At 36.9% G+C, this 15,292-nt stretch overlaps 1 protein-coding gene across 1 annotated transcript in view; it reads right to left on the bottom strand.

Moving 5' to 3' along the window:
* Nucleotides 1-15,292, bottom strand: part of MALRD1 (MAM and LDL receptor class A domain containing 1) — a 694,454-nt gene that overhangs the window by 612,855 nt on the left and 66,307 nt on the right. Inside the window, exons 9-10 of the mRNA XM_057498267.1 lie at nucleotides 14,369-14,461; nucleotides 9,511-9,718 (exon numbers count right to left, since the gene is read on the bottom strand). Of these exons, the coding sequence (XP_057354250.1) occupies nucleotides 9,511-9,718; nucleotides 14,369-14,461 (301 nt within the window). The remainder of the gene's footprint in view (nucleotides 1-9,510; nucleotides 9,719-14,368; nucleotides 14,462-15,292) is intronic.

Genomic DNA, 15,292 nt, shown 5'->3' with positions numbered 1-15,292 from the left:
TTGACTTTGGAATGAATGTTTTCTCATTATCAGAATAGTTTTACTGTTGCCAACCTCACAAAGTTTCCCATGTGCTGTGTGAGGCATTACCCTTCTATAATCTTCTATCTGCAAGTCTGGCACATTTCATCCAGGTGCAACTCTAGAGCTTTTCTGGGAGTAACTAATTCACGTGCCAAGGGGAACAAGATTCACCTGCTGAGATGGTGTAACAATAAATTCATTTGAAAGGTGGGATTTAAATTGATTTTGGACACCTGAAGAGTTTGAGGTGGGCACTTGGTACTCATTCTATCATGCTATTTTAACAGTTTCTCAAAAAATAAATGCCTAGACACTTTGGGATTGCAGGTAAATTAGCTGTTCTGAACTTTGCCTTTTGTTTCCTTCTTAATACACAATGAAAAAGTTAGCAAATACTTAAGTTCCTACATTTATCACAAAAGAACTACTTCTAAGACCATGTTTATGGTAAGCTTCTGCACATCTTCCCCAGCTTTGTCCACAAATTGGTGAGAGAAAAAAAACAGCAGGACTGGGCAGTTAACTAGAATTTCTAACTTGATCTCTGCTTTCAAGAAGTTAGTTTTCATGTACTTAAATTTCCTTTGCCTAAAATAAGAATCATAATAGCAGCCTAAGATGAACAGTTTTGAGGAGAAATTAATACAATCACTTTAAAAAATATTTCAAATATTCCTATTTATGCAGAGGCATTTTTATAACACTGGGGGAAGAAGGAAGGGCACAATAATTCTTGGTCAGTAAACATCCAGAGTTTTGACAAGCTTCCTGAGAGCCTAATGCTATTACCTATAATAACAATAGACATGTTACTACATATTGTAATTATGTGCCAGATATTCTGCATATACCACCATTAGTTGTCTCAACTACCCTATATTGCAGGGATAATTATCCCCAAAAGAAAAAAATAGAACTTAAGCACTAAGCAGCTTGTCTATGGTAAATTTTAGTAAATGAAACACCCATGCTTTGAACTGACAACAAACCTTAAAATGAAGTTTCCCTAAACCAGAGACTCTGTCTCATAATTAAAAAGACCATCACTGTAAATGGATAAAGAAGATGTGGTACATATGCACAATGGAATACTATTCAGCCATTAAGAAAGAAACAAATTCTACCATTTGCAACAACATGGATGGAGCTAGAGGGTATTATGCTCAGTGAAAGAAGCCAGGCAGAGAAAGACAAGTACCAAATGATATCCCTCATTTGAGGAGTATAATGAAGCGAAACTGAAGAAACAAAACAGCAGGAGACTCACAGACTGCAAGAAGGGACTAGCAGTTACCAAAGGGGAGGGGTGGGGGAGGGTGGCTGGGAGGGAGGGAGAGGGGATTGAGGGGTATTATGATTGGTACACATGGTGTGTGGGGGGGATCATGAGGAAGACAGTGTAGCACAGAGAAGACAAATAGTGACTCTATAACATCTTATTACACTGATGGACAGTGACCGCAATGGGGTATGGGGAGGGACTCGATAATATGGGTGATTGTAGTAACCACATTTGTTTTTCAGATGAAACCTTCATAAGAGTGTATATTAAGGATAATTTAATAAAAAATAAATAAATAAATATAAATATAAATAATACAAAGCTTGTGGCTTTGTAACATTGCAAGCTTGTTCCTAACCATTATTTTCAATTTTAAATAGTAAGACCAATTTGACCAGTAAACTGATTAAGTTCACTTTATCTTAATAATCAAAAGATCTTTAAATTTCTATGAACAGGAATGCCTAGTTTCATGACCGGGTATTTCATCACAAACATGTCAACACTTAAAACACAGAAGTCAGATATGTGAGTAACACTGCCACTTAAAATTTCTCTACACATAAGTTAAATATTTAGATGTCAAAGGTCATGTTTGACAGTCATATAATGGATATATAATGATATTTTTTCTTTAAAAGTAAATATATTCTCCCCTTGAATGGATTTGCCAAAAAATAAACATGAGTGAATTAACTGCGGTATAATAATGAAAAGATGTTGCACATTACCTAATGGTCAATCAATATGACCATATATCTAACTGGAAATCTACTGTTTCTGGATAGCTTTTCCTTACTTAGCTCTGGCTACAGAGTTCTGTCTTGACAATGAATTTCAGCCCTGAACAAGTTCACTACGGATTCAATGTGACCAAAGAAATGACAATGGAATGTTCTTGGGGTGAAAGGCTTTATACCCAACTTTATTCCCACAGTGGCAGGTCAATCACTAGAATCCCGCCCACTCAGAGCGAGTCTGCATGTAGCAAGCCGGTCTCTGCCTCTGGGCCTCTCTACCCCTGCAGCTGTCTCAGTCTCTGATCTCAGCACTGCCACCACTCCAGCCTCTACTCTCCTGCAGCCCTGCAGCGGTGCCACCATGTCACCCAGAGCACCGGGCGGAGTTCTAGAGTGAATTACAACATACTGCCACACGTGTGTAGTGAGCTAGCCAACCCAGGCCAGGTGAGAATCCTGGCCATAGGTACCTTCACTTTATCTGCAAGCTCATAGGATATGACTGATAAAAAGTTACTCCTCAAAGGACTCTCTTCTGATTTTGCCATAGTCTGAAACACTTACATCCAGATATCTCCCCAGCCATCCAGAAATCCTCTGGTCTAATTCCATGCTTCTCTGTGAACTTTGCTACCTCTGAGGTTACCTCAGAGCTCTTCGAAGTCAGGTGGTGGTATGTAGAAATACTCAAGACTCAAACTACACACTTGACCTCTGAAATGTACTTAAAATTTCCGAAGTCTTTGTTGTGGACTTGGTCAAGGAATCCTTCCACCTTCTCCCAAGGGTACCTCCAATTCCTAGAGACACACTTCCCTGGAACAGAAAACCCTCCAAGGGAGGGTGGCTATGTATCTGGGTTGACCCAGGATTGCCAGAGTTTGTGCCTGTTGTCCTAGCATAATAATTAAACTTCCTGTTTTTCCTTTCAAGTGCCCATGTTTGGCTAATAAATTCAATATTGCCCTGTTTGGTGCAATAAATTATATATTAATATACAAAGGAAGCGAATCTATGCAAATAACAATCTTACTAAGTGCAGGTAGCCACTGAAGTAACCATCTATTCCTCATGGTGTGAAATGGCTATAAGACTAGTGAGCATGGAAATGGAAAGTACAATGTGACACAAGCATCACCAAACTGCCCAACAGACTCTTCACAACTATGCCTGTATCACACAACTATAAGAATGTAAAGATTTTAAGACAAAAGAGCTTGGGATTGTATAAATGTTGAAATTTGACTTTAGGAGAGAAGTTCAAACCATTTCTTTCATTACCTGGATGTTTTGTCGGTTAAAATGCCAATCATTGCACTTCCATAGAACACTAAACACCATTATCCTTTGAAAAATGAAAATAATTTTTAAAATCCATCACCATAGATATGTGAAAGCAAAATGGTGCAATCCCCTCTGTAAAAATCTGGGTGGTTTTTCTTAAAAACCAATGACATTTACTCCAGTACACTTCAAAAGTTTCTTTTTTTAAAGGTAAATATTCTAGAACTTAACTGCATTACAAAATATAAGTCACATTCCAGTCACCAAAGTTGAGGTTCTTCCATTAAAATTCCCCCACATAATTCAAAAAATTTAAGGTGAAGTTTTAAATATCTTTAAAAGACCAGGAGAGCCAAACCCATTCAGGTAACATAAATTCCTAATGATACCATATATGCTAAATGTTAAATACCTATAAAATCTAAAAAAATCATCCATTCATATTATAAACAAAATATAATCATTACTGTGAAATGTATTCACAATGTATTCAAATAGTGATTTTGATTATCTAGTCAATTTTAACTTTTTGTGATTATAGAATACAGTATACCATTTCTAATCAGAATATGAGATATGACACTGTTCATAATTTTAGGGAAATTTTACAGAGTTCATCAAAGTAATATTTTTAAACTGTAACACAGCTTTCTCTTACATAATTAAGCACTGCAGCATATTGGCAGAAGGAAAAGAATTTCATTGCGGCAGCTGAGAAAACTGTTCTGGATCATGAAAATAAATATTTATGAATCTTCTAGTTCAGAGGTAAATCACTTCTCTATTATAAAAGAAAAAAGATATATCTATCTATATATATATGGGAATGAATGGGGAATGCTCCACTCAATAAGCATATATTAGATTTTAATATGATTATATTAAATTAACATTTTCTCACTATTTATCAAGAAACTACAAGGATCTTCTCTCCACTAATACACGTTTCCTTTGCCCTCAGGAATTTCTTTACTATTTAGTAATTTTTTTTCAAAATAGGAAAGATATCCAGAGACAGTGTCACAGTAAAAATTAAATGCATTGCATTCCATTCTTGGTTTCAACCTCTTTCACTTGAATATTATAACAACTTCTCCCTTGAAGTATCCCAATTTATATTAGCATTTTAAGTGCTCTAAAAAGTCTGACAAAACATTTTTCCCACAGATTTTCCCAAGCTGTTTCGATTTTAACACAGCCCATGCATTCTTCTATCCCTTTTTGGAACACACAGTCTTTCTCTGTATGTTATGATTGAAAAATCATATATTGCATGAGATTTACCTTTTTAACCACTTTTAAGTGTACAGCTCAGTGGCATTAAGTACATTCACATTGTACAACCCTACCATCATATGCCTCTGGAACTTTTTCATATTGCCAAGTGAAACTCTATACCCATTAAACACTAATGCCCATCTTGCCCTCCCTTTCACCCCTGGCAACCACCGTTCTGCTTTCTGACCCTATGAATTTGACCACTCTAGGTACCTTACAGAAGTAGAATTATACAATACTTGCCCTTTTGTAACTTGCTGATTTCATTTAGCATATAATGTCTTCAAGGGTCATCCGTGTTGAAGCATGTGTCTGAAAATTAGGTATATTGTATACATAAATTCTTCAGCTAGCCACTATATACCTTTAGATGTTATGCACATGTTATATTTTAATTTTTTAATTGGAAATACTGTAGAAGTAAACTGCATATGTATTTTATTATTAAATGTCCCTATATTATACAGGATACTAATAACCATCAAAAATCTACTGTTTGGAATGACACAGTATTTTTCCTTCCATGACTGGCTTATTTCACTTAGCATAATGATTCCACTCATATGGACTGTCTAAAACATGCAAACTCACAGCAGCAGAAAATAGAACAAAAGTTACCAGGGGCTGGAGACAGGGAAATGGGGAGTTGTTCAATGGGTATAAAGTTCAGCTACACAAGATGGATTAATTCTAAAAATCTGCTGTACAGCACAGTGCCTGTAGTCAACAAAACTGTACTGAGTACTTCTTCAATTGTTCTGTAACACTTTTATTTAATGCTTTGTCAAAAATGCAGCAGTTCATGAAGTATTTTGAGAAGGGAGAGGCAGAAAGGAGACAGAGCCTGGAAGGAAGCTCACGTGTCTACTCCACACATGCAGCTGGAATGTTTAGTGATATATTTGAAGCGGAAGTGCCATTGGGTCATGTGTGTATCTTCCACACAAACCCTGACGATGGGGCCTTTTCAGGTCCAGGTGGAAAAGTGTTACTACATAACCCCAGAGAAAAATATGTTCCCAGCCTGGGCCAATTACCTCTGAAACTGAAATCAGTCAAAGGGAGAGATAAAGTGGGAGAAACCCATTTATTGCTTACAAGTAGGTGACCACTTCTGCTCACCAGTGTCTCTCACCACTGGGCTGCAAAAAGGGCCACCCTCACCTCAACCTCTCCAGTCCAGATATGCCCTTGTTCCCCCTCCTAATCACCTACTTATATGGAGATGGACTACTTCTCTCCACCCCTTGGAAACACCTATTGATAGAAGATGCACGAAGGCCAGGCGAGAGATTCTCGAAATACTGTGATTTTACCCACACTGGGCAGGGGCATCAGTCCGTTTCAAACTTTGACAGGTGCCATCCTCCACGGAGTAAGCATTGTTATAAGTTCTGACAAGCTCTGCAAACCCACTTGGAGTCAACCTTGCTATGCCAGGTATATCCTGCACACTTTCCCACCAGGTGGGACAGTCCTTGCAGTAAGACACCCCATTTCACGCCATAGCTTACCCAAGCCTCCCACCTCTCCCGCGGTGGTCTCAGCGTCTTCCAGGAAGGGGGTCCAGTGATGGGAGGCCACAGGGAGTAGGCGCAGCAGAGCATGGTGGGGGCTTGGAGTATGGCCTTGGATGGCAGTAAGCCACCCCTGGTGGGGATTGCTGGCGCAGCCCCAACAAGCACTGCATCTGCGCAAGGTAGGCTCACCTGTGCATCCCATTGGCCACTGGGGTCGCAGCGTGGGGCCGTAGCTCACCTGCCACAGGAGGGCCAGGAGCTGTGCCTGCCGGTAGCTGTCGAATTACTGGGCTGCAGGCACCTGTGCACAGCCGTTCCACAGGCCCGGCCACGGAGGAGAAAAACAGAGGGTAGCCCCCACCCCCAGCCCACTGAGCCCGGGCCCTTGGCTACTGGCTGACCCAGGTTTGCACATGAGTAGGGGCGTACACAGGCCACAGGGAACCCTCCAGTGCCTTAGCCCAAGGACACTCCTGTGCACAGCCCCACCTAGTTAACAAGGTAAATCTCATGTTGAGCTTTTGCTACAAGAAAAAAAAAAAAAAAAAAAACCGGTGGGGAGGGCACAAGGAAAACTTTGGGAGGTAAAGGATATGGTGGTGTTGCATTCACAGGTGTATGCATATGTCTAAACTCACCAACTTGCTTACATTAATTATATGAAGTTTTTGTGTATCAATTATACTGTAATAAAAAAAATTTTTAAGTCAATCATTTGGTATGATGCTGATGTTATTAGGAATTAGAAAATTACCAGGAGGTATTGCTCCATCATGAAAAGTTTCTGACAAGTCTTTTCTTCAGTCGACTTTATTTACTTACATATTTATTCTTTGTATGCCATCTGTTTCTCTCAGCTGTCTCTGTCTCTTCTGAAGCCTTTGGAATAGTAGTTCTCAAACTTTAATACGCAGGCAAATGGCCTGGGACGGTGCTGAAAGGCAGCTTTGGGTTTTGTAAGACCAGGCTATGTCTGAGGTTCTGCGTTTCCAGTCAGCTCCCAGGTGACGCCGGCATTGGCGATCCACAAAGTACACTAACTACAGTGGCAAAACTCTAGCAAATGACTTTTCCCTTCCCAATTAACTGCTGCTGAGGAGCACTGGGCTAGAGGTTCAGTCAACTATATTTGTTAAAATAGTATTGAAAAAAAGAGGAATTCGGTAATGAAAGAAAACCTGAGGGAGGGTGCCTTCTGGGGCTAGTACACTAACTCTAGCATACCAATTGACAGTATTCACCAGTTACTATATACTGAGTCTCCAGAAAGTGATAAGTACTCCTGGAGTTATTCAAACTACATATATGAGCTACACTCTCTTAGAGATCCATCCTAAAGTGACATAAAAGGAAGAATAAAAGCATTTATCTTATTTTCATGATTGTGGAAATTCTATTTATAAGACAATTGTGTATTATGAATTCAAATTTATAAAATATAAATTTAAAAATATGTTTAAATGTTTCAAAGATTTTTTAAATTTAAAAGGAAGTCTCTCATTGTGCAATATATACATGAACAAATATATTAAATTTGTTTTATATATATTTGTTTATAAATTCTATACATATATAGAAAATAATGTAAACTGTTATATCAATTCTAATAATTAAATGGCAATGTAAGTAATTTCCTCAAATCAAAAATGACTATACAAATGTCTTCATGAAATACTCATATTGGTATAAAAATATATGGCTATATATGCATCAAAATATGTAAATGTTTTATAATATGTAATATGGCTATATTTTATATCATCTCCTCCACATGAAGTTGCTCTCAAGCAAGCATGGCAGGCTTTCCTTGGTCAAATGAGGTTATATTATTTGGAAAATGTAACAGATTAAGAAGTAGCACTATTTATTGATAAGCACACAGACATGCGTCCCTGCATTCACACAAAGGAAATAGCAAAATGGTATAAGATACACTCTTCTAGAAAAATGACATATGTGTAATCAGTGCAACTTCAATAAAGGGAGAGTAATGGGAAACTATGTCCCAAATCAAATCCTAAAATATCTGCTAATAATCTAGGTTGATTAAGAAAATCAGTTAAAAGGACAGCATAAAGAACTCTTAACCAGGGGGAAAAAAGAGAGAAAAACAGTTAAGTTTCAATATGTACAATTGGAAAGACAGAAAATAGATTGACTTTCAGTTATTGAAATTGAGAATTATGCTGTTGGAAAGATGAATCTCTCCAAAATAAATAAACTAAATTGTCTGTAAAATATTTCAAACAAAGCACAGAAAGGAATTTGACACTCACATTAAAAGAAAAATGAATTGTCCTCATATTTTTTTAATGAAAAAATGGAGTGCCAAAACACTTCACTGAGATCATATTGGTATGTAGAATATTTTGTTTAAATCTGATGTTAAAACAAGGTGTTGGAGGATTTAACTGAATTGCTGCTTACAAAGAGGCAGATGATTTCTCCCTTGCTTTCCTATCTCCTCTTTCCTGCATCCCTTTCTATTGCTCTTAATAAAAATCCTTACTCACCCATCAATAGAAGTGTACCATACAGAGAGCTGTTCATTAGAATGGTGACATTTATCTTGTCGCAATATTTTTCTCTTGCTCAACAAAATACATCTCTAAAATAAAACACTTCTGCAAAATAAATGTCATATTTTTAAAAATTAAAAAAAACCACTTGTTTGTATATAAGAATTGGATTCATTTAGTTGGGATTCATCCTTTACAAAGAGCCACAAGTATCTTAGTTGCTAAGTTACCTCATATGAGAACTATCATGTGGGTTGTAAATTAAATTATATTTCCTTTCAAATATGACTAGGCTTGAATAGTAGTGGGATTTCTTGTCATTACTCTAATCAAAGACTGTCCATAAAAGGCCTGAAAAGAAAGTGGTGGGCCTTTTTTGCCCAGTCCTGAATACCAAGCATGACTGACGTGATTTCTACAGTCATCATGGCTGCCTAGGAGGCACTGGCACACTCCTCTCCTTTACCCTCCTCCCCACAGCTTCCTACGGAATTGGTCAGAATGGAAAAAGCTTTATATTCAACAAAGGTTAACAATCCATAATATATGTCTTCAAAGTGACATGTACAAAGAGGTTCCCTTTCCCACCTCATTTTCCTCTTTAACTAAAACACACACACGCACACTGATTACAACTATTCCTTTGTCTAACAAATAGAGCGGTTTGTCAGTGTTGGCAAAAAGCACCAAAACATTAAATCAGCGTAGAGACTCCTGCACGTAATAGTGCAACAGGTTCAGAATGAGGATGGCCATTCATCCGGTTTCATCCACATTAACTTTACCTTACTTAAAGACTATTTTAAATCCAATCACTGTCATGAAGGTGAGCATATGAATGAGCAAACAAATTATTCACTTACAGCAAGCCGCAGGACCTTCATCACTCCCGTCAGCGCAGTCCTGCCGAGAGTCACAGACCGATGTCCAGGCAACGCACTGGCCGCTGGCACAAGAGAGTTCATCTGCGGAGCAAAGCTGTCCGGAGGGGGCCTGCGCACACGCATAGACCCAGAGTGCATCGAGCCCAATGAAACCTTTCTTGCTCAAAAGAGCCCCTTCAAAAGTAATCTGCAGGAGAAAAGGGATAGACAATTTAGGAGTTTATAATCTTTAAAGACCCCCACACACAAGCACCAAACAAAAAAGGATAATAGAGATTACATAGTTATCGAGAAAAACACCTGTTTTAAAGAGCAAGCAAATACAACCAATAACAAAGTTCCTACATGAGAGGCCTGAGTCACGTGAATAGGACTGGTGGGCACATTAGATCCACCAGGGCCTGAGATGTTCCCCACGATCAGACGAAACGCCGTGTCCCACTTAACCACCGACAAAGTCCCTAACTGCGACCTTGTTACTTGGCCGTCACATCCACAGCTCTCTATCTTTGATATTCAAAGGAAAAACTACTTATACAAGAGATATATAACTGCATCTGGCTTTTTTAACTCTTGAAGTTAGTACTGGAATGCCTGAGGGATAATGTCAGACAAACAGCAAGGGATACAGCAGAAGAAAAGAAAATTTTAAAGAATACATATAATAATCTTAGTTTGCAAAGAAGACTTGCTCTAATAATCAAAGAAGTGCTAATTAAAGAAAATAATCTCATTTTCTTCAACTGACTCCCTAGCTTTTCTGAAGGAACATTAGCAAGTAAAACCACCACACACTGCTAGTCTAACATGAGATAATATCAAAGCGTTAATGTTCCTTGCGGTTCTGCCAAGAGCAATGGTAGCTAACACAGAGAGTGGAGAGGTTTAAATAGCTGACTATAGCAAATAGTTAATTCCCTGCTGTCCAGTATGGTTTCCACTAGCTACATAGGGCTATGTCAATGTAAACTAATTACAATAAAATTAAAATTCAGTTCCTCAGCCACACTAGTGTGAAATAAAATGAATTTTTTGTGGTTCCCCATGGTTTTCCCACAGGCAAGGGGCTGTGCAAGTCAGCCAGGTCAGCTCACGCTGAGCTGTGAATCTGAGCTGCTGCCAGTTTTGCCACAGGACTCACAACCCATTGCCCCTCACCCATGAACAGAGGAAAACTCGCATGGAATGCTCAAAAGGAGAGAGACCAGTCTGGTTGTTCTGCCCCTAGTAGAATCCTTTAGAATAATCAGCAGTCCTAATCGTTGCCTCCTCCCCACATAGATGGCATCAGAATATTCAATGTCCGTTCTTTTCCAACATTGCCCTGATATACTGACTGCCATAACCTCTTCCCTGCACCCACCACCCCATGTTGTAAAAAAGCATTTAAGATATTCCCAGAGTGCCTTTGGAGCAGTGTATCAGAACACACTGAGGGGCTGCTCTCAGATCATGATCCTCAGTAAGACTCAGAATAAACTTTTTCTTAAATGCAGAGCCATGTTGATTTCAGTAGACTCTAGCCACATTGCAAGTGTTCAATAGCCACATATGGTGAATGGCTATGATATGGGAGAGCACAGATACAGAAATTTTCCATTACTGCAGAAAGTTCTATGGAATATCACTGAACAAAATGATGTTATTGTATAAATAAAATACTAGAAATAAAGACTGACTCCTTATAGTGTTTTCCAGTTTAAAGTTTCTGAATAGATTTTCTTCTTTGCAAAAACATGAGGGATATACATTTATTTGTTAAACATTACTTAAGATCGAGTTTAGTTTGCAAATATATTTAACCATTAGTCTAGAAAATATTAAACATAAGTCATATCTAATAATAATGAAATTTTATATGCTGTATTCATTCCCCATAATGAGTATCATGGTAAAAATATGTAAAAATTATTAGACCTACAGCTGTATATTTTCAGAGCTGCAAAAAAATCAGATACACAGAAATGATAGTTTGGGTTTCAAAAATTGATGAGTTTAAATCTTAGATCTCAAAAGTCTGCCATTATTGAAAAGTTAATTACACTTAATATGCACTTGGAAACCTAGAATCCCAAATTATTTTATTTGTATCTTACTGTTTTATCTTTGAGTTAGCAGATTTTAATATTCAGCTCACGTAAAAAAAAAAAAGAAACTCCACCCATTTAATACCTTTTTCAGAAGTTATAAAAATAGATATCAGCTTAAAATTATTAGTGTCCAAATGTTAACTCAATAGTCTATGATATTAACCACAATTTGGCTGAGATTAACACACAAATACCATGGTTCAGAAATTCCAATCTGGGTAGTAAATAGAATTCTAAAAATCTGCATGGTTACAAGTGAGTATCATTTGGGTTCACCCTTTTAACACCTAGAAAAATGTAAGAATGTGGTATTACCATAAATGAAACAGCTTTCATAAGCCACAAGTATAATCAGTCTCATTATTTTACACTTGCAATCCAGCATAAATTTATTTATACACTCTATATACAATACAGACTGAATGGAAAATTAAATAAAGTATTGACCTTCAAAAATAAAATTATATCCAGGCACTGCTACAGTTGTAGCTGCATTCATCCCACTGGTTCCTGGACTTGCCATGGGAATGAAGAAAGGGATATCTAAGCTGGCCTGTGCATACAGTAAAACAACAAATTTGACTGGATCCATACTGTTGGAACTCAACCAAGAATTAGGAGAAGTGCAAGTTGTAGCGCTCCAAAGTCTTACAACTACAGACTATCTACTGTTAAAAGAACATACGGGTGGTGAACAGTTCCCAGGAATGGGTTGTTTTAAATTGTCTCATATCTCTCAGACTGTTCAAGTTCAGTTGGACAATATCCATCATATCATAGATAAATTTTCATAAATGACTAGGATGCCTAACTGGTTTTCTTGGTTTCACTGGAGATGGCTGGTAATTATAGGTCTGCTTTGGTTATGTAACTGTATTCCTATTATGTTAATGCGTGTGTGCAATTTAATTAGTAGTTTAAAACCTATACATGCTTAAGTTACTCTACAAGAAGATATGTCAAAGAAATAATCAATCTTCCCATGTTTTCTTCCATCTGCTACTTCTATAGCTTTTCTTCTTCCTTCCTAATTACAACGCTTAAATAGAATTCATGCCTCATATTGAATTTACCGAGTATCATAATTCTTCCAAGTGGTAAAGATACCTCAAGACAAATGCTGGGCATAGAAGCCACAGGGCAGAAATCTGCAAAGAAGTAAAAAGCTAACCTTTTCAAACAATAAGGCTTCTCTCTCACTTACCAACTTTACATTTCCCTGTATGGCCCCGGAAGATGACTGGTTAGCCAGAGACGGGTAAGATTCCTCAAGGGAGGAACAACCTAAGACAGGCACAGTCGCAGCGGGGCCATCAGGTGAGAAATTGGGGATCAACAGAGGGGAGGCTTAGAACCTCACCCCCCCTGTTTTGAGAGAAATCTTCTGCATCCGTGGATGTTTTATTGCCCTTGTCTAGCTTGGATTAACACTTAGTCTACAGGCACACACCTGATCATCTACATTTGCTCTCTTACAACACTAAACTATGTTTTCTACCTTTATCTTGCATCTACCTACCACTTCAGCATTTTATTAAAATAATAATAATAATAATAAGGGAGAAATGTGGGATTCACATATAAATCAAGTATAAAAATCAAATGAATATTCATATTTGACCTGATTGTTTATAGTTCATAATGCATGATCAAAACCGAAAGTTTCTGTGATGACTGCCCTTGTACTGTTCACCATGTAAGAACTTATTCACTATGTAAGAATTTGTTCTCCATGTAAGAACTTGTTCGTTATGCTTCAGAAGATTGGAGACTGATGAGAATTAGGCTTGGGGTGGATTAATGATTGTGCATTGAGCATTGAGTCCTCTATACAGAATTTTATTGTTGTTAACAACCATTTGATCAATAAATATGAGAGATGCCCTCTCAAAAAAAAAAAAAATTGAACTATGCTTTCTCTATTTTGAGTGAAGAAGTAGGTGGCTGTAATTAAGGAAATTGCAATTTGTATTATCCATTGACAGGAATTGTTAATGACATTAACATTTTAAAAAGTATATCATTGATTTTTGTAATAAAAATTAGGCTTTTAGTTTTTTTGAAAAATAAAAAATAAAAAATAAAATAAAATAAAATTATAAATAGCAATTAATAATACTAGCTATTTAAATGTAGATTCAACAGGCATTACTACATTTTGCAATATTGCCATGATATTAGAAAAAAGAAAATGATATTTAATAGGATAGTAAAAAAAAAATATCAGATACATTTTTCTGCACAATCTCAATTCTATATACAACACAAAGTTCCAAGTTAATTTTTTTTAAGATACAGTATTCCGATGAGCATATGTGTATTTCAGATGTATCTTTGTACAGGTACAGTTATCCATGTGTCAAAAAATATGTGAATTACTGCATTCAAACTATTTGCATATACTCTACTTATTTTCAGTACCAGTTGGTTATTGATCTGCTTCATAATGCAGTTTGCTTCCCTGGTTGCAATGCATGGTGGTGGGGGATGCTGAGCAGGAGCCCATGGGGAGGGAGGGAGCTTTAAACAAGAGTAGTCATGCTCTGGCTCCTCCGCTCAGAAAAAATTTGGCCTGACAAGGACGAGGGATAATGGAAAGGAATAAGTAATTGCTCTCCCCAAATATACAAGTCTACATCCCTAATTTAAATGCTAGTTTAAATTTAGCAATGTGTGATAAATATTCACCACTACAAAGCTAAAAAATAAACTTATGATAAAAAAATATTTGTTTTTCCCTTTTATACCTTAAATGTATTCAGTCCTTCTGGTATTAATACATCTGCTTTCACCCATTTTCTGTGAGTTGATGTGTTGTATGTCCAAAATATTTCTTCTTCCTTTGATTTGAAGAAAAACACATTATTCATTCCCTAAATTTTATTCTCATATTTACATCGATGCTGTCTTAATTTCATTTCAGTAGAGTTAACGCTACCTGTATCATACCTATGGTTAAAAAAAAGAACTGTATAACATAACATTTTTAAGGGAAAAATAAGGGAATGAAGGGGTGGGGAATGAAAAAGTAGAACACAGAGGGCAGTGAAAATACTCTGTATGATAACATAACAGTGGGTATGTGGCATTATACATCTGCCCAAAGCCATAGAATATACAACCCCAAGCATGAACCCTAATGTAAACTATGGCCTTTGGGCAATAATGATGTGTCAGTATAGGTTCATCAGTTGTAATAAGTGTCCCACTCTGGTGGAGCATGTTAATAATGGGGGAGGCTATGCATGTGTTGGGGGACAAAGGGTATATGGGATAGCTCAATACCTTCTCTATAATTTTGCTCTGAACCTAAATTGGTCTATAAAAACCATCTCAAATATAAGGAAATTAAACATGTCTATATAGTAAAGCTGCTTATATTTTTATGAGGGAGAGTAAGGACAGAACAAAAATTTCAATTAAATCTTAAATAAAATATTACATATACCAAATAGAATCCCAAATTGCAATTCATCATACCAGCTCTTTAAATGTTAACCCCACTGACCTTACATTTTACAATATTATCATATTAGAAAATAATGACATTCAATATGAAAGTAAACAAATGATGTTGTGAGATATATTTTTCTGCATAATCTCATCATTATATATATATGTTTATTTTTTCCTATGGGAGAATTCATTCCAAATCCCAAACAGTAATTTTC

This window comes from Manis pentadactyla, chromosome 3 (genome assembly GCF_030020395.1).
Source record: "Manis pentadactyla isolate mManPen7 chromosome 3, mManPen7.hap1, whole genome shotgun sequence".
Taxonomy (NCBI): domain Eukaryota; kingdom Metazoa; phylum Chordata; class Mammalia; order Pholidota; family Manidae; genus Manis; species Manis pentadactyla.
Note: the sequence above shows the minus strand (reverse complement) of the source record. Positions and strands in the feature narration are given on the sequence as shown.